This window comes from Elephas maximus, chromosome 4 (genome assembly GCF_024166365.1).
Source record: "Elephas maximus indicus isolate mEleMax1 chromosome 4, mEleMax1 primary haplotype, whole genome shotgun sequence".
Classification (NCBI taxonomy): Eukaryota; Metazoa; Chordata; class Mammalia; order Proboscidea; family Elephantidae; genus Elephas; species Elephas maximus.
Window position 1 is genome coordinate 6,442,683 of NC_064822.1, and position 21,083 is coordinate 6,463,765.

General features: G+C 39.5%; 1 protein-coding gene across 2 annotated transcripts in view; it reads right to left on the minus strand.

Moving 5' to 3' along the window:
- The window catches only part of ITGB1 (integrin subunit beta 1), a 55,239-nt gene that overhangs the window by 19,671 nt on the left and 14,485 nt on the right, over positions 1-21,083 (minus strand). For both annotated transcript variants that reach the window (XM_049881636.1, XM_049881637.1), the window contains 5 exons: positions 13,142-13,208; positions 12,152-12,237; positions 9,668-9,890; positions 7,242-7,412; positions 6,089-6,327 (listed from right to left, as the gene is read on the minus strand). In XM_049881636.1, coding sequence (XP_049737593.1) covers positions 6,089-6,327; positions 7,242-7,412; positions 9,668-9,890; positions 12,152-12,237; positions 13,142-13,208 — 786 coding nt within the window. Of the gene's footprint in view, positions 1-6,088; positions 6,328-7,241; positions 7,413-9,667; positions 9,891-12,151; positions 12,238-13,141; positions 13,209-21,083 lie in introns of those variants that run through there.

The following is a 21,083-nucleotide window of genomic DNA, read 5'->3' on the forward strand; positions in this document are numbered from 1 at the left end:
CCCATACTGATCGGATTATTATCCTGGATATCAGTTAGCATCTTGGCAAAAACCACTTAACAACCCTTAAGAGGCATGTGGAATCAAGGAAGGTCATCTTGGGGTAGGAGTGCCATCAGGGAAAAAAAAGGGGGGGGGGCAACAGGGATGAAAGTAACCGAGTAAAGTTTATTGACCTCACAATATTTTTGGTGTCAGTCTCAGCTATATCATTAAAAAATCATCTCAAAATCCTCAGCTTGTTAATGGGTAATAAAACGCTAATTGCTGGTCCAATACAGATGCATTGGCTACTACTGAAAACTTGCAATCAGAACTATACATATATTGACTTCTCAAAATACATGTTCTCATACAGTTTACAAACTAGGATTTAAAGTTCTTTCATTTGTATCTGACAAGGGTCTAATCTCTAAAAATTTATAGAAAACTTCAACAGTCAACAACAAAACGACCAACAATCCAATTAAAAAATGGGCAAAGAACATGAACAGACACTTCACCAAAGAAGACATTCCGGCAGCCAACAAACACACGAAGAGATGTTCACAACCATTAGCCATTAAAAAAAAAACAAAGATGCAAATCAAAACTACAATGAGATACCATCTCACCCAGCGATAACAGCAGTGACCAAAAAAACAGAGAACAACAAATGCTGGCAAGGTTGTGGGAAGACTGGAACTCTTATACACTGCTGGCAGGACTGTCAAAGAGTACAACCACTGTAACAAACTATGGTGCTGCCTCAAAAAGCTAGAAAGAGAAATACCACAAAATCCAGCAATCCCACTCCTACATACAGATCCTAGAGACATAAGAGCTATAACACGAATGGACATATGCGCACCCACGTTCAATGCAGCATTACTCACAATGCGAGAAACATGGAAACAACCCAAATATCTATCAACAGACGAACGGATAAAAAAATTGTGGTACATACATACAATGGAACACTATGCAATAATAAAGAACAATGGTAAATCCACAAAACATCTTACAACGTGGATGAATCTGCAGGACATTATGCTGAATGAAATAAGATAATCACAAAAGGACAGATATTATATGAGAGCACTAATTATAAAAAGTCAAGAACAGGTTTGTACACAGAAAGAAACACTCTTTGATAGTTACCAGGGATTGGAGGGGGGAGAGAGGGAAAATCAATAAATAGTTGTCACTGAGTTGATTTCGACTCAGTGACCTTATAGGATGGAGCAGAACTGCCCCATGGGGTTTCCAAGGAGCAGCTGGTGGATTTGAACTGCTGACCTTTTGGTTAACAGCCACAGCTCTTAACCATTACACCACCAGGGTTTCCAAGATAGAGAGCAAAAAAAAAAAACCTGTTGGCATCAAGTTGATTTCAACTCATAATGATCCTGTAAGACAGAGTAGAACTGCCCCATAGAGTTTCCAAGGAGCACGTGGTGGATTTGAACTGTCGACCTTTTGGTTGGCAGCAGTAAGTCTTAACTAGTACACCACCAGGGTTTCCAAAAAATAGATAGTAGGCATGTGTTAATTCTGGTGAAGGGAAAGGTAATACACAATACAGAAGAAGTCAGCACAACGTGACCAAGGCAGACACTGAGAGATAAGCAAGAGTAAAGGGCAACTACAATCAATATTATAACATATACAACCCTGCAACAACATTAATAACAAGCAATAATTTGTGAGTGGATACACAGGTAGATATGTATGCTGAACAGGTATGAGAGGTCACACATGCATATATAGGTATGGTTGTGGATGTTTCTACGTACATTATTTATATGTGGTGCAAGTATACTGATATACATAACAGAGCACACAGGGGTGCACAAGTAGAGAAGCTTTTTATACATAACCAAACACCTCATGGGACTGAGCTACTGGACGTGAGGGCTAAGGACCATAGTCTCAAGGGACCAAAACAAAAACCAAACCCATTGCCATCGAGTTGATTCCGACTCATAGTGACCCTATAGAACAGAGTAGAACCGCTGCATAGGGTTTCCACGGAGCAGCTGGTGGATTTGAACTGCCAACCTCTTGGTTAGCAGTCGAGCTCTTAACAACGCACCACCAGGGCTCCATCTCAAGAACACCTGGGTCAACTGATACAACATGGTTCATAATGTTCTACATCCTAGTTTGACCAATAGCATCTGGGGTCTTAAAAGCTTCTGGACGGCCATCTAAGATACAACTATTGATCTCTTCCCATCAGGAGCAAAGGAGAGTGAAGAAAACCAAAGATACAAGGAAGCAATTAGTCCAAAGGACTAACAGCCCATAACAACCACAGCCTCCTCTAACCTGAGACCAGAAAGACTAGATGGTGCGCAGCTACCGCTACAGATCTCTCTGACCGAGAACACAACCGAAGGCCCTGGTTAGAATGAGTGAAAAATGTAGGACAAAACTCAAATTCTTAAAAAAGGCTAGATTTACTGGTCTGATAAGAGACTGAAAGAACCCCCTGACTATTACCTTAAGACACCCTTCTAACTTGGAACTAAAACCACTTCTGGAGGCCACCTTTAAGCCAAGTAATAGACTGGCCTACAAAATAAACAGTAACACCCAGGAAAAAATGTGTTCCTTAGAACAAACAATTATAGGCAACCAAAAGGACAGTATTTGCCCAAAAACAAAAATGAGAAGGCAGGGAGGGGCAGGGAAACTGGACAAATGGAAATGGGGAACCCAGGGTGGAAATGGGGAGAGTGCTGACACATTGTAGGGATTGCAACCAATGTCACATAACAATTCTCGTGTGAATTCTTGAACGGAAAACTAATTATCTGGGTAAATTTTCACCTACAACATAATAAAAAGCTTTAAAAAGAAAAAGTTCTTTCATTTTGAATTACTAAGAGACAATGGGAAGTTTTATCCCCTTTTCAAAGGCTAAGAGCCAACAAAAACGATCAAAAGAAAATGGTCTCTGAGCCACTATTCCACAGAAGCACTTTCCAGCTCCTGGTGATGCCTCAGAGAACATCAGTTTCATCTCTGGTACAAAGCCAGAAAGTTAGGACACCAAGCTGTCCCACTGTTTCAAATGATGACCAGTCTGGCTTTTAAAACTCTGTATAAATGAATTAACTGCCTGGTTTAAACACAGACATAACAATTAAATATGCTTTTATAAAGTCCCTGCAGTTGTAGGAAATTTAATGGATTAAAATCTGTACACCTCTGGGATAATCAAGTTGTTGTTGTTGTTAGGTGTCATCGAGTCGGTTCCAACTCACAGTGACCCTATGCACAACAGAACCAAACACTGCCCAGTCCTGCACCATCCTTACAATTGTTACGCTTGAGCTCATGGTTGCAGCTACTGTGTCAATCCACCTCGTTGAGGGTCTTCCTCTTTTCCGCTGACCCTGTACTTTGCCACGCATGATGTCCTTCTCCAGGGACTGATGCCTCCTGACGACATGTCCAAAGTATGTAAGATGCAGTCTCGCCATCCTTGCTTCTAAGGAGCATTCTGGTTGTGCTTCTTCCAAGACAGATTTCTTGGTTCCTTTGGCAGTCCACATTCTTTGCCAACACCACAATTCAAAGGCACTGATTCTTCTTCAGTCTTCCATATTCACTGTCCAGCTTTCACATGCATATGATGCAACTAAAAAACACCATGGCCTGGGTCAGGCGCACCTTAGTCTTCAGGGTGACATCTTTGCTCTTCAACACTTTAAAGAGGTCCTTTGCAGCAGATGTGCCCAATGCAATGTGTCTTTTGATGTCTTGACTGCTGCTTCCATGGCTGTTGATTGCGGATCCAAGTAAAACGAAATCCTTGACAACTTCAATCTTTTCTCCGTTTATCATGATGTTGCTCACTGGTCCAGTTGTGAGGATTTTTGCTTTCTTTATGTGGAGGTGCAATCCATACTGAAGGCTGTGGGTCTCTGATCTTCATTAGTAAGTACTTCAAGTCTTTTTCAGTTTCAGCAATCAAGGTTGTGTCATCTGCATAAAGCAAGTTGTGAACGAGTCTTTCTCCAATCCTGATGCCTTGTTCTTCTTCATATAGTCCAGGTTCTTGGATTATCTGCACAGCATACAGATTGAATAGGTATGGCAAAAAGACACAACCCTGACGCACACCTTTCCTGACTTTAAACTACTCAGTATCTCCTTGTTCTGTCTGAACAACTGCCTCTTGATCTATGTAAAGGTTCCTCATGAGCACAATTAAGTGGTCTGGAATTCCCATTCTTCAAAATGTTATCCATAATTTGTTATGATCCACACAGTCGAATGCCTTTGCATAGTCAATAAAACACAGGTAAACATCCTTCTGGTATTCTCTGCTTTCAGCCAGGATCCATCTGACATCAGCAACCATATTGCTGGTTCCACATCCTCTTCTGAAACCTGCCTGAATTTCTGGCAGTTCCCTGTCAATATACTGCTGCAGCTGTTTTTGAATGATCTTCAAGCAAAATTTTGCTTGTGTGTGATATTAATGATTGTTCCATAATTTCCGCATTCGGTTGGATCACCTTTCTTGGGAATAGGCATCAATATGGATCTCTTCCAGTCAGTTGACCAGGAAGCTGTCTTCCATATTTCTTGGCATAGATGAGTGAGCACCTCCAGTGCTGCATCCGTTTGTTGAAACATCTCAATTGATATTCCATCAATTCCTGGAGCTTTGTTTTTCGCCAATGACTTCAGAGCAGCTAGGACTTCTTCCTTCAGAGTCATCAGTTCCTGATCATATGCTACCTCTTGACCTCTTGAAATGGTTGAAATGTCGACTAATTCTTTTTGGTATAATGACTCTGAGTGTTCCTTCCATCTTCTTTTAATGCTCCCTGCATCGTTTAATATTTTCCCCATAGAATCCTTCACTATTGCAACTCAAGGCTTGAATTTTTTCTTCAGTTCTTTCAGCTTGAGAAACACCGAGCGTGTCCTTCCCTTTTGGTTTTCTATCTCCAGCTCTTTGTACATGTCATTAAAATACGTTACTTTGATTTCTCAAGCCACAGAGTGAAATCTTCTGTTCAGTTCTTTTACTTCATCATTTCTTCCTTTTGCTTTAGCTGCTCGATGTTCGTGAGCAAGTTTCAAAGTCTCCTCTTAAACCCATCTTGGTCTTTTCTTTCTTTCCTGTCTTTTCAGTGACCTCTTGCTTTCTTCATAAATGACGTCCTCGATGTTATTCCACAACTCGTCTGGTCTGAGGTCACTAGTGTTCAATGCGTCAAACCTATTCTTGAGATGGTCTCTAAATTCAGGTAGGTATACTCAAGGTCGTACTTTGGCTCTCGTGGACTTGCTCTGATTTTCTTCAGTTTCAACTTGAACTTGCACATGAGCAATTAATGGTCTGTTCCACAGTCGGCGCCCGGCCTTATTCTGACTGATGATATTGAGCTATTCCATCATCTCCACAGATTTAGTGGATTTGATTCCTGTGTGTTCCATCTGGCGAGGTCCACGTGTATAGTCGCCGTTTATGCTGGTGAAGAAGGTATTTGCAATGAAGAAGTCGTTGGTCTTGCAAAATTCTATCATCTGATCTCGCCATTGTTTCTATCACCAACACCATATTTTCCAACTACTGATCGATCCTTCTTTGTTTCCAACTTTCGCGTTCCAATCACCAGTAATTATCAACGCATCCTGATTGCATGTTGGATCAATTTCAGACTGCAGCAGCTGGTAAAAATCTTCTATTTCTTCATATCAAGTAGGATATGATAATTAGTCTTTTTTTTTTCCCCTACTATATTTGTTGTTAGCTGCTGTTTGGTTGGCCCAGGCTCATGGCAACCCTATGTGCTATGGGATCAGACTACTGTGACCCACAGTGGTGGCTCAGTGGCAGGATTCTCACCTTCCATGCCAATGCACCTCATGCCCAGCCACTAGCCGTCTGTCGGTGCTGCTGTCCTGCTGATAGATTTCCGCGGAGCTTCCAATCTAAGATGGACTAGGAAGAAAATCTTAAAGATCTACTTCTGAGAAATTAGCCAACAATAAGTCTATATTCTCTTTTTTTCTAATAATAGTAAAATTACACTAAGATTCACACACACAATACCTCCTTGTAGAAAATGAATGTACTTACTCCACAAACTGCAACTTGCATGATTGCATCAAAGCCACCCTCTGGAGAATCCAAATTTCCAGATATCCGCTGTTTACCAACAAGTTCATTGAATACTTCCCCTTTATCAGTAAGACTAAGCACATTTTTATAGCTAAAGGGGCTGGTGCAGTTCTGTTCACTTGTGCAAGGGTTCCTGAGTTTAGCTGGTGTTGTACTAATGTAAGGCATTACAGTCTTCTCCACAAACGAGCCAAACCCTGTGAGGAGAAAAATGCGTGTATTTATATAGACATATACAACTTTATACAGACACACATAAATATAAACTTGCAGTTTAAAAAAATCAAGTATGTTACACACGTAAGTCAATCTTTTACTTTCATCTATCCACTTTAAAAATAACTCACATTCCTTTCCTACCATACTAGCTCTCAATAACTGCCTGTTAAACGAATGAGTGAATGAATGTATATTCTGGGATTCTGAGCACTTCAAAAGGACTAACTTAGTAAGAGCTTCCTACTTCCATTGTGCTTTATTCCACTGAATAAAAAAGCATTTTAAACAAGTGAGATTCTGTTTGTTAATGTTCCCACTGAAATAGAACGAATTTTTGAAATGCAGTTTTTGGTCCTCAAAAAGTATGTCAAATTTTTCTAGTAGTCTGTTTTTGAACCTCTGTTGGCCCAGGAATGGAAAAGAAGTCAGAAAAGAGGTTAAGTTAAAGATGCATAAAATGTGGAAAATAAGGTTTGAAAAGAAGAGCATATAAAATGAAAGATCGAGCTCTAGAGTGAGATCAGGTTGTACAGGTAGTGTGATCCTGTCAATGAGCAGTGAAATAGAACGCTGTTGCTTAACATGCGTTTATAAAATAAACCAACAAACACATAAATAAATTCCCAGGAAAACAAGCATGCATTTCATTATCTCTATGGTATAACCTGTCTCAAGTACGACAGTATGACAGATGGAACAAACGACCAGGAGGCAGAATGATTCAAGCTGTGTGACGGAAATATCAACTTCCTCACAGAAAGAAAAGGCTAAACACTGGCCTAGTTACCTCACAAGTATGTTGTGAAGAACCAAGGGGAAAAAACATCAAAAGGTTTTGAGAACTACCAAGCCTTAAACATATGCAAATTATTAATTTTCCCAACATTCCTACCAATTCTGAAGTCTGAAGTAATCCTCTTCATTTCATTCATCAGATCTGTCCCCAGACTTTTCACGTTCTCCAAATCATCCTTCATGGAGTAGGAGAGGTCCATGAGGTAGTAGAGATCAATGGGGTAGTCTTCAGCTCGCTTGAATTTTAATGTAAACGTCTGTGGCTCACCTAATTTAAACAGAGATACCTTGTCAACAATCAAAAACAAATGAGAAAAACCAAATGACTAGATTTACATGGTAAACACAAACACATGTATTGAATGCCATATTTTTAACAAAAAACTGGGAACTCCATTCATAACTCTAATAGGCCCATTCAACTTCATTTAACAAGTACTTGTCATGCTAGACTCTGGGGATACAAGGTGAAAAAGACAGCATCCCCAGTCCACAGCAGGCAGGACAATAAACAATGTGAACACGAGAGAGGAACACAAACAGACTGAACCCCATAAATCAGAGGGGGGGAGAGTGGGGGCAAAGCCGGGTACATATCAGGTACACCTGTAATGTGAAGTCACTTTATGTAAGCAAATTAACATGACATTTTTTTACTTTAGAAAACTGGGCAAAAAGTTCTGGAAACGTATTACAGATACAGAAACAGCTACGAAACTACAGCAAAAATTCCAGAGGAAGATGTAGATGTGAACTGAAACAATGAGGAAGGAGAGGAGAGAAAAGACACGGAGATGTTAGGGATAACTCAGGAAATAACAAGAGAAAGAGAAGTTTTGGGTAGAAAATGACTAAATTTCAACCTGTCGTTTTTCTCTTTACAGATTTCTGGTAGGCAGCTGATAAATAGGTTTGGTGCTTAGGAGCAAAGTCTGTGCTACTGATAAAGATCTGTGAGTCATCAATACAAAAACTGTTTTTAAAGCCATGTAGAAAAACCAACATTAAAATGGACTACAGAAATGAGGGAATAAAAAAAGACACACAAAGGAGGCCGGAAAGCAAAGGTGAGATAAGAAGAAAAACTGAAAGTGGTATCATGGAAGCCAAGAGAAAAGCATTCAAAAAGTTCAGAGAGTCACTTGGTACACCAAGGTTAGGAGAAAAAGACCTTAATAAGGGTCTACTAGATTGGTGGTCCCAAAGTGATGGCAGAGCTTTGCCAGGACAGGTTTAGAAGAATGTGATGGTTAATTTTGCGTGTCAGCTTGGCCAGGTTATGCTGCTCAGTTGTTTGGTCAAACACTCGTCATGGGATTAAATCAGCTGGCCACAAGTAAAGTCGATGGCCCTTATAATGGTGGTGGACTTCATCCAATCAGATGAAGGTCTCAGGAGCGAAACAGGACATCTCCCCAGGGTGTATTCTGCCTCCAGGCTATAAAGAGACATAGTGCCAGAGCTCTTCCACTCTTTACTCTTCCCATCCCCTGACCGATGGATTTTGGAAAAGAAGACTGGAGTAACCTCCAGCCTGCTGCCGCCTGACTATAGGTTTGGGCTGCCAGCCCTCCTACCACCATAATCACATGAGCTAATTCCTTTATATATATATAGGTATACATATAAATATAGATATATCTATCTACCATACATCTATATGTGTCACTGGTTCTATTTCTCTAGAGAACCCTAAGACAGAGCGAAGCATGACTACAACAGGCTGAAGAATGGATGGGAAGTGATGACATGAAGACAAAGAGAGCACACCATTCTCCTGAGGAGCTGGAACACAAAGAGAAAGGGAGACGGTGGCAACTACAAAGGACAGAAAGAATTTTTTTTTTTTCTCTTTTTATAAAGATGAGAGACTGCCACAGATACTTATAAAAACCTTAATATTTTAACAATACTAAACAAATATAAAGTAGAAGACTTTATTAAAACATTGTCTTCATTTTATATTAAGTGAATATAAAATACCAGAGGATGGACACTTTCAAGTTATTTTTAAAAGTCATTAAATCTAATTAATTACTTTCTGAACCTGTGACAGAATTGATTTTGGACAACTAAAAACCAAATTTGCTGCTGGCAAGTCAATTCCAACTCACAGTGACCTACAGCACCACCAGGGTTCCCTCTGGACATCACCAAAAAAAAAAAAAAACACCATCGCCATGGAGCCGATTACAGCTCATAGCAACCCTACAGGATACAGAAGAACTGCCCCATAGAGTTTCCAAGAAACAGCTAGTGGATTTGAACGGTCAACCTTTTGGTTAGCAGCCAAGCTCTTAAGCACTGTACCACCAGGATGCCCTCTGGACATTAGGCAATATTTAATATTATTCCAAACAGACACAACACACATTGTTATATCTGCAAAAAATGTCTAAAATGTAACCTGCTCGATGTTTTAGGGTGCCAGCACACGTATGAAAATGAGAAGAGGCTAACATAAAGTTCGGATGAAAAAACTCAAGGAGAAATGAAAGTATTCATAGGGCTAGACTTCTGTACCTGATCGTAGCTGCAAAACCAACTGCTGTGGCTGGATCTGAGTAATATCTTCTGGCTGGAGCTTCTCTGCTGTTCCTTTGCTACGATTTGTTACATTTTTATTTTTCTTTATATTTTTGGAGCCTCTGGGATTTTCTATGTCATCTGGATGGCAACCCTTCTTTTTTAAGGCTTCTAAATCATCACATCGGGCAGAGGTAGGCATTCCCTCTTGTAAAAATGTCTAAATGACATAAAAAATACAGGTATAAATTAAAAAAGTGTAATGGTCAAAGATTTACATAACCATAATTTCAAAACAGAACAACACCGGGTGCATCTAATGTACCTCATTTCTTGTTATTAAACAAATACCCCGACATCCAAACCATAATGAGTACTCTTGTTTAAAAACAAACAAGATTCTTTCCTAGAAAGTAACAGCATTCCAGGACTGACCTAAGTGTACATTTTAACTGTCTACCTTCTAATTAAAAATATCTATCAAATGAAATTCTCCAGTGAAATCACTTATTCAACATAGTCAATGGCCACTAATTATATGCCCAAATATTAATATTTTTCCCAAAATGTCCCTTTGAAAAATCCTTATAAAGTCTCTCATATTGCACTCTTTATTTACAATATTATGAACAAGCCAATGTGTACGGAAAACACTTTAGCCTGAAAGCACATTACTAATGATGGTATTTTTAAAAGGAAACCAAAAAATGTAATACAGATTTTATTTCAGTAAGTATTCTCCTGGAATAGCATTGCCTATTACCATAAACAAGCATTTTAAGATTTATTTTGAAAAGCAATAGAGCCAAATAATTATAAGGCAAGGGTCGTGAACATATTTCCACAGGGTGATTTTAAAAAAAAAAAAGTCTTAATGGTATACAAGTGAATGGATACTTATGGCTTGGAGGCAGAATTTCAGTAATGACAGGAATTCAAAACGTGCTCTACTTCAAACTGAGATAAAAGCAAAAACGTTATCAGATGACTCAAAAAGTACCTTCATGAAAACAAAAGCACAGATGTAAAAGACATACGTAAAGGTTTTAAATAAAACGTTATCATGAAATTCGAGAGTGGGAAAAAAATGACATTAGTATTTATGTGTGTATACATGTATGTCATTTTAAAATATGTAAATATAAATCATAAAAGTATTATCAATAAATTATTATAAGTAGACATTTGACAACTATGTCACATATATCCCTAAAAATTATTTATTTAGTAGGCCAAAAACTTTTTCTAATGTTGACTTGGGGGAAATGGAGGATTGCCATTTATTTGGGATCACATTGTGTTCAGTCAAACATGGTGTTTATTACCTACCAGTTTCACAGTGCTGTATAAAGTAAGTATATTTAAATTAAAAAAAAATTTTTTTTTTAAGGGAAACAAACACTGATAAGAGCACATATGAAATTAGAGAAATAAATGGAAAGGAAAACCAAGGGCCAGATGGTTCAAACCCACGCTATCATCAAACCTAAGATACTACACCAAAGGAAACTAGTAAATTACACATTCCCAAATATGTGCCAATACAGGAAACTTTAAGATTATAATCAACACCTAAATAAAATTCCACTAAACATACTCCAAAATAGCATTCAATAATTTAAAAATTATGCCTCAAAGCATCAAAGGCTTAGTTATTTAGAGAATAACAGTGAATAAAATTCAAACCCTACCGTCACTGAGTTTATATTAGGATACAATCAATTCTGTGTTAGTTTACATCAAATATAATTGTGCAAGTTCATTTGTACCTTCCCCCCTCAAAAAAGGAGAAAAATCTATAGCAGTCTAAACCTAAAGGCCTAGTGTTTTACGGGAAGCAGTCCAATAAAAATATAATGCCAACCAAATGGACAAGCCACAGAAGTTAATGTAAAATTTTCTAGTAGTCACACTAAAAAGAAACAAGGGAAATTCACTTTAATAATGGATCTAAAGTATTATCATTTCAACACGTAATCACCTTAACAAAATTTAGTGAGCATTTTTATACTAAGTCTTCGAAATCTGGTATGTATTTGAGCCTTACAACATTCTTAGTGTAGACCATCCACACTTCAAGTGCTCACTAGACACATGTGACTGGTGGCTGCCAGGCTCAACACACAGCTCTAGACCACCACAGTCTTTCACACGTTAAAAAAACCCATTGCTGTCGAGTTGACCCCGACTCATGGTGACCCTATAGGACACAGAAGAACTGCCCACAGGGCTTCCAAAGCTGTCATCTTTACGGAAGCCGCCTACCACATCTTTCTCCTGCAGAGTAGCTGGTAGGTTTGAACCACCAACTTCTCAGCAGCTAAGGGCTTAATCACTGTACCACCAGAGCCTTATACTTTACACACAGATAACACTTATTCATTAAAGATTGTTTTAAATGAAAATTCCTATCTGCTACGTCCCAAGGACGTACTAAATTACTAGAGAAAACATAGTAAAGACTCAAACAATCTTACTTACTAAATTTGTACACCATCCACAATTTGGCCCTGCTTGTATACATTCTCCACATGATTTTGCATTTGCTTTTAAACATCTATTTTCATCTGTCAGGAAAAGAAATAACAGACACCTTTACTTGAAGCTTCAAGAGAGAAAATAATGAAAAATCAGGATCGCAAGGACAAACAATGCACCATATATGATTATCGAGTATGAAGCCTACAAGCCTAGTTACCAAGCTGATCCAGACCTACTCCCCAGAATGGGTGGGTCAGAGCAACTTTAAAGGGGTGATGATCACTGTCTGGGGACACTGGTAGAATCCTTCTTTCACTCAACACATATTTATTTGAAGCCTTTTTATGTGCCAGACATTATTCCAAGCACTGAGGATACAGCAGTAAAGAAAACTAACAGAAGTCTCTACCCTCGTGGAGCTTACAGTCTAGCAGGGGAGACAGACAAATAAACAAGATAAATAAGACACACTGCATGTTAGAAAGAGATAAATGGTAAGGAGAAAAAACAAAGCAGGGAAAGGGAAGTATGGGGAGGGGCAATCGACTATAAATACGATCGCCAGGGAAGGCCTGATTGAGAAGCTAACATTTGAGTCATGAGCTGAAGGAGGGACAGAATCATACAGATATCTGAGAGATCACCGCTTCAGGCTGAAGAGACACCCAAGGCCAAGGCTCTAAGCAAAAGGATGCCTGGTGCCTCTGAGCGAAAGCAAGGAAAGCCCAGGAGAAAATAAGAAAAGCCCAGGAGAGAATGAGAAATAAGGTGAGAGACCGGGTGGCAGCAGTTGCTGGCGGAGCCAGGCCGTGCAGGACCTTGTATGCCATTTTAAGGACTCTGCGTTTTACTCTGAGTGCGATGGGGCCAGTGTAGGGCTTTCAGAAGGAGCAGCATGATCTGACCTAGGTTTTCCCTGGAATATACTTGGTCAAAGAATGAGACAGGATACTGAAAACACAGCTATGAAACATTTTTTTTTTTTTTTACCTGTTTGGCTAAACACATAGCAAATTGAGCTAATCAGTCCAATCCAGAAAATCAGTTGTAAATTCATCTGAAATACAAAATGCACATCATTAATAAAACAAGATACATTAAATACAAAATGTTCCCAGCCACCCTGCCTGTTGATTTTATAAATATAATCTCTCTCAATACCTTCTTCTCCAGCACCCCTCCACAACCTCATCACCCACCTCCCCCGCCCAGCCCACTACCCTACCTGTTACCTACACAACTAAAATAACTTCCATAAGTCTCTGGGCTCCGTTCCTGCCTCTCTCCAGTCAAATATGTTTTAACATTTTATTAGCCACACTCCGAAAGAATAATAGTGTCAAGTATTCCCTAACACCATAAACGCCATCCAAGGTCTCGTCCCAGATAATCTCTATTATCTCCTGCAGCTCCCAGGGAGCCAGACAGGCATATCCAGACTCCTCAGTCGCTCCAAGGCTGAGTGCCAGCTTGAGTGAACTTTTCAAAAACTCCATCATGTCATCCTCCTGCTTGTAACAACGGGGTTTATCAGTGTTTATAGTGTGCACTACACTATACATATATACACACATATACACACACATACATAGGTACACATATATGTGTGTGTGTGTGTATATATGGGTCATATATATGGTACAACGTATAGCGTTCAGCAGCGTTAAGACCAACATCCTACACAAGGCCCTGACTCAATTTTTGAATTTGATGGCTTTCTTTAAGAAAAATCAACTTCTGTGCATGGAATTAATTAGTCAAAGATTCGGTTCAAGTCCCTACATTTTCTAGATCCACAAACTAGACCCACGAAAAGTTCATAAAAGGACCCTGAATGTATCGAGTCCCTTTCAGAATCTCTAAAGAAAAATTAATAAGTCTATATAGTTTTGATTTAGTGATTTATATTTGATTCTGAATATTTGAAAATGGTGTAATCTATAATAGTAATAATCAGAATATTCTATCAAGCAGAATGCCCAACCATTACGTACACAACTCTTTTCTGTGAATTCAAGAGTTCACAATGTCAATAAGCTATGCTTTAGGAGATTTGGTCAGAGACGGCTCTAGCCCCTGGTTGCTGAAACTGTGGCTATCATCTGACTACTGCACTGGGACTAGCAGCCAGCCTGAGAATTTGTCATAAATATCTGTCCCTCCCACAAGAAAAAAATACAAGAAAGAAGCACATATATATATATATAGGTATATGTGTATGTGTATGTGTGGGATAGCAAAGGGTAAAATTTTAGCTTTACTAGTTACCAAAGAAATATAAAACAAAGCAATAAAAGATAAACTGCTGGAAAAAATGTTTTTTTTACCCATTAAAACCATCACTGCAGAGAAGGCTGAGAAAAATCAATATGCATGGCTGGCAGCTTTGTAAACATATAATTTGGGGGGAAATAATTCAACAACCTATATCAAAAACTATAAAAAATGTTTCTACCCCATGACTTAGCAATCCAGCTACTGAGGAAATAATTTAAAATACAAAAGATAATTAAAAAACAAAAAACAGGCTTTTTAGACTGGTCGAGACTGGAGGACTCCTTGAGACTACTGCCCAGAGATACTCTTCAAACCCTGAACCGAAACTAACCTCTGAGGTCACCTTGTAGCTAAGTAACAGATTGGCTCAAAAAATAGTGAATATCACCCGTAAGTAATATGCTCCTTTAAAAAACTCACCTGTATGAGACCAAACGGTCAACAACTACTTTAAAACAAAGATGAGAGTGTAAAAGGGCAGGGAAACTAGACTAATGGAAACAGAACCACCAGAATGGAAATATAATGAGAATGTTCACGCACTGTGAAGAATGTAACCAATGTCACTGAACAACATGTGTAGAAATTGTTGGATGGGAACCCAAACTGCTGTGTAAACCTTCACAAAAACACAATAAAATACGATTTATAAAAATACAAAAGGAGATATACACATACACCCACAGACACACGAATGTTCAATGTAGTACTATATGGTATATTTACAACAGGAAGAAATGGAAACATCCTATACCCAGTAACAGGGGAACAGCTAAGTGTATCAGCCTGATGAACTATTAGGCAATCATAAAAGTAATAAAACGCAGCATCATTAAAATAATAATTCTGGATGTAAAGTACACATTATGATGACAGCTATGTAAAAACAAAAGTATACAAACATATACTGCAACCACGGAGACCTGAGAATGACAAAGAATTATAAAAAAAAAACCAAACCCACTGCCATCCAGTCAATACCAACTCACAGCAACCCTATAGGACAGAGTAGAGCTGCCCCATATAGTTTCCAAGGAGCGGATGGTTGATTCAAACTGTGGACCTTCTGGTTAGCAGTCAAACTCTTAACCACTGTGCCACCAGAGTTTCCTATATACATAAAATGTATACGCAAAGTGTTTTTCTTGTTTTTAATTTTCTTTTTTTCTTCTCTTTGCTTTCTCAATGTAAATAATTATGGCCTGTGTGGTACTCTTTTTTTCTTGGTAAACTTCCCTTAGCAAGAAGAAGTTAACTGAATTCTACCTTAATTTAAAAAATGAGTATTTCTTTTAAAGGCCTCCATCTCAGGGGCACAAATACCAGGATGCTAGTTCCACAGCCACAGTCCTTTAAGTTGTGCTTCAGGGCACCCCTGGGGTACTTGCTTTCCTCTGTTAAATGCTGGTTTCCAGGGCACAAGAATGACTCGCATAGTCATCCACTTTGCAATCCTGAGCAGATCAGCCAGTCCTGTTAAGCCACAAGCTGACAATTTTGCTTACATTTCAGTGGTGACTCCATCCAAGAGACCAACAAAAGCTGAGTGTCACAAAAGTGAGAAATACCTAGCTATTAACCTTTTAAGGCCTGCCTAAAAGGTTTAAGATGCAATAAATCCATGTGGACTATAATTCTAGGCAATTCAGATGTTTTCAATTCCAAAGCTCTGACTGAAAGGACTAAAAAGACATGGAACGCTGAGGAAAGGCATCACCGTGATGAATGCAGCATCTGAACAGCTTCCACACAAAGTGAACAGAACAAACATCTGCTCCATGTATGGGCTGATGCATGCTTCTTTAGGATACTATTCAGGCTACTTTAATGAAACTAACCTGCCTTAAAAAACCCTTCACAATGTCATACAATTTAGAGAATTACCACTAAAATAAAGTTTTCAAATACTCTGAAGCTATCTAGCTTTAAAACGTTGCTTTAAATGCCATTGCCCTTTTCCTTCTATAAGCTTTGGCAAGTTGAAGATGGGCTCTGTGAAATGCTCATGCCTCTGGAAGAGCTCCAAACCCAGAAGCAGCAAGAAAAGGCCTTCGCGGTGAAGAACAGCTGAGAGTAACATGGAAAACAGCTGGGAACAGCTTAAGAGTTCAACTCTCTACTTTGGTCAGCTCACTGGCCAGAAACAGAGAGGCATTGTCACTGGCTGGTGTTGTCTATAAAAGGCCGGACTTTCTCTCAGGGAAATGGAGAAGCCACAGAAGACGGTAATTAGGAACAAAGAAGAACCATGGGACAATGAGGCTTGGAGGACACCACAGAAGTGGCCATGAGGGAAGCAAGCAGCAGACAGCCGGATGGTAAAAAAGAAATGACTAAGACGACAAAACAGCCTCCCCTAACGGATCCTGGTAATCTGCGAAGATACTGAATATTCCTCCTGCACCTGCGTGAGGAAGTGGAAGAAGAAGCAGGCGGTAACAGCCTCCTTATTTCGAAAGCGCCTAAGGAGGCACTTCTGGAAGTGTGGTCTAAGGAATAACTGCATCAGATTTACCCGGGAAGGAAGCCCACCTCAGACCTAAAAAATCACAATCCCTGCAGGTGCGGCCTGGAGTCCTGCACTTCTAGCACTCCTGGCAGTTCCTACGCTGAGAAACTATGCCCTAAGGAGTTCCCACAAATGGCGCTTCTCAACAACAGCTCATCTTGAGGGGCAAGAGGGAGAGACGCCTTTCCTGCTATTGTCCTAGTCCTGTCTTTCCTCTCCTCTTTATAACCAAAGGTCTGGAAATAGTTGCCTACATTGGTTGTCTCCACTTCCTAACCTCCTACTCACTCCTTCACCATCTATAATTGGTGTCCAATCTCTACCATGCATGTGAACCTGTTCTTGCAAATGAACACTTTCCAGGCTTTATCTCAAGCTCTGCATTTACTCCCTTCTTCAAAAGTTTCTTGACTGCCTACAATATACTTGGAATACATCCACCCACAGGATTTACACAAGACATTTAATACTATTCATCATTCTTTCTTCACATACTCTATTCCCTTAGGTTCTACCCGTCCCTCCCTCCCCGGCCCCCCATCTCTCTGGAAGTTCTTCCTCAGTCTACTTTGTCAGGTTTTGTGCCAGATCTGGAAAAACAAAGATCCCTGCTTCAAGAACTTTCAGTTCAGTTCAAAGACAAACATACAAGTAATTACAATAGGATGTGACAGCTTCCGAGATGAAGGTATGGACAAAGTGCACTGAGGACACCTAAACCTGCCTGGGAGTCTTCAAAGGCTTGATGGAAATGGTGGTGTTTCAACTAGAAGCGAAGAGAAGTAGGACACGCCTGGCAGGAAGCCAGGTGGTGAGAAGCTACTCCAGGCAAAAGGTGTGCATATGCAAAGCCAAGGAATCCGGAGAAGAACTATAGGAACTTCTTTCTAATCTTATTCCTAAACAGGTATGTCTGGGTGCTGCCACCCCAAATCGGAATTCTCTCTCTTGCCTTCTTTCTTTGCAGAAGAAAAAGAGTAGAAAAAAAATTTTTTTAATATTATTTGTAGTTATATCTGATTGGTGGGATTGTAAATAGGAGTATTTCACCCTGATAATTTTCTAGCATAACAGAGTATTTTAGAATACTAAAAGACTAAAGAATCTTAAAAGTACTTGAATTGAAAATCACAAGAACTGAGATTAGCAGGGAGAGGGGTTAGGTTACAGAGAGCCTTAAATGCCATCCATGCTGAAGAGTTAAGACTTTGAAAAACTTCAGGCAGGGTAATCACATGACTGCATATACAGGGCAGAATACCTACTGCTGTAGAGGAAGGGTGGCAAGACAGAAGCTAGGGAACAGGTACAGAATTTACTGCAAAGGTTCAAGTAAGAGGTGACAAGCACCGGAATTCACATACTGGCAATGGACAAGAAGACAAGTATTTAAGAGACAGAAATGTGGGTTACAATAATTTACAAATTAAAATACTATGACAAAATATGTAAAGGCTTGGTTGGACAACCAAAAGGCAAGAACGAAATCGGCATTTTTCAAGTTGAAAAAATTGAAGAGAAAATCCAAGGCTCGAGTTGCAATACTGAGGGAGTCTACAGGTATAAACTGAACGATGCAGGAAGCACCAAAAGAAGATGGAAGGAACACAGAGTCACTGTACCGAAAAGAAATGGTACATATTCAACCATTTCAGGAGGTAGCATATGATCAAGAACCACCGGTCCTGAAGGAAGAAGTTTAAGCTGCACTGAAGGCATGAGCAAAAAACAAAGCTCCAGGAATTGACGGAATACCAGTTGAGATGCTTCAACAAACAAATGCAACACTGGAGGTGCTTAGTTGTCTATGTCAAGAAATCTGAAAGACACCTACCCTGGCCTATGGACTGGAAGAGATTCAAAGAAAGGCAATCAAACGAAATGCAGAAATTATTAGACAATATTATTAACAGCACATGCTAGAAAATTTGGCTGACGATAATTCATAAACAACTGTAGCTGTACACTGACGGGCAACTGGCAAAAGTTCAAGCCAGATTCAGAAGAGGACATGAAAAGAGAGATATCACTGCCGATGTCGAACAGATCTTGGCCGAAAGCAGAGAATATGAGAAAGATGTTTAACTGTGTTTTATTGACTACATGATGACATTCAACTGTGTGGATCATAACAAATTATGGATAACATTGAAAGAATAGGAATTTCAGAACACTTGTGCTCATGCAAAATTTGTACATGGATCAAGAAGCAGTCAAACAGAACAAGGGGATACTGTGTGGTTCAAAATTAGAAAAGGTATGCGGCAGACATGTATCCTTTCATCATACTTATTCTGTGCTCTAGACAAAGAATCCACAAAGCCAAACTATATGAAAAACGGTACAGTATCAGGGTTGGAGGAAGACTCGTTAACAACCTGCGATATGTGGATGACAAAACTATGCCTGCCAAAAATGAAGACGACTTGAAGCACTTACTGATGAGGATCAAAGACTACATACAGCCTTCAGTACTGAACGTGAAGAAAATGAAAAATTCTCATGAGAGGACCAATAAAGAGCATCATGATCAACGGAGAAGAAACTGAAGTTGTCATGATTTCATGCTACTTGGATCAACAGTCAACATCCATGGAGGTAAAAGTCAAGAAATGAAATGACATATTGCATTGGGCAAATCTGCTGCAAAAGATTTCTTTAAAGTATTAAAAAGCAAAGACGTCACTGTGATGACTGATCTACAGCTAACCCAAGCCGTGGGCTTTTCAATCGCCTTAAATGCATGTGGGTGTCGACAATGAAAACAGAGAAGAAAAATCTGTTTGAGTTGTAGTGTTGGTCAAGAATACAGAACATACCGTGGAATGCCAAAAGAACAAACAAATCAGTCTTAGAAGAAATACAACCAGAATGTTCCTTAGAAGCGAGGTTGGCAAGATTTTGGCTTGCTTACTTTGGACACGTCATCAGGAAAAGCCAATTGCTAGGAAAAGGATGGCATTTGTGATGAAGTGGAGGGCCAAAAAAAATGAAGGAAACCTCCAATGAGATAGGCCCAGCAGCCACCATAATGGAATCAAACATACCAAAGACCGTGACGATGACACAGGCCCAGGCAGTGTTTTGTTCTGATGTACACAGTCACCGTGAGTCAGAGCTGACTCAACAGCAACCAACAAGGAATGTGGGATCTGATGGTCGCTTTGGATAGGGAGGGTGAGAGAAAGAAAGGAACCTAGACCAACCATCACTGTCAAATAGGGAACACACAGGGAGGAGAATGATGAGTTTCATTTTAGAAATGTCGAGTATAAAATGTCTGTGTGAAATCTAGGGAAGATACCTACTGGGAAGTTAAGACCTATGGGTCTGGATCTCAAGGGACAGGCCACGGTTAGAATTACAGACATGCAGGGAGGTTTTCATTACATAGGTGGTAATGAATTTATGAAAATGGATGAGGTTGTGAGGAAAAGAACATTTTGTAAGAGAAGGCAAGAGAGCTAAGGACAGACTTGAAGAGGTAAAGACACAGGGAAGACAGAATGTAACTGATAAAGCCAGGCCTCCTCAGAGCAAACAGGGAATTGGCATTCAGAGTAAAAGGGGTGTGCAGCCTGAATAGGAGGTGAGCATCTTTTCCCTAAGGCGGGGGCGTCTGCAAAAACCTTAGAGTCCACGCGTGAGATGCGACAGGATTATAGAACAATGACGACCCCCAGGCAGGTACTGGATCCTTAACAGAGGCACTGCTGTAACACTCACCTCACTTGTAACTATGTTTATTATCTTCCCTGATGGGTTCTAGGCTCCAAGAGGACAAACCTGGCTACAGTACCTAGAAGTTCTTGACACAAAGAAGATGTTCAAAAGTTTTTGCTGAACTATATTAAATTATGTTTTCTCTTACATTATTCAGAACTCCAAAGAAGTTTTCAGAATTAATGTGCAAATGCTCTTTAAGACAGAAGTTACTGTAGATAACTTATCTAGTGATAATTTCAAATTATATTAAGCATATACAAAGCCAACTTAAGGCTAGACATAAAATGCCTTGTGCTCATGGCTCTTGAAGATCAAAAAACCAAAATTAAATTACAAATTAGGTACAAACACAGGCGTTAAAACTCTAACTACTCGCGTATGTGACCAACAACCAGATAATACACGTTTCTTTACATTTCA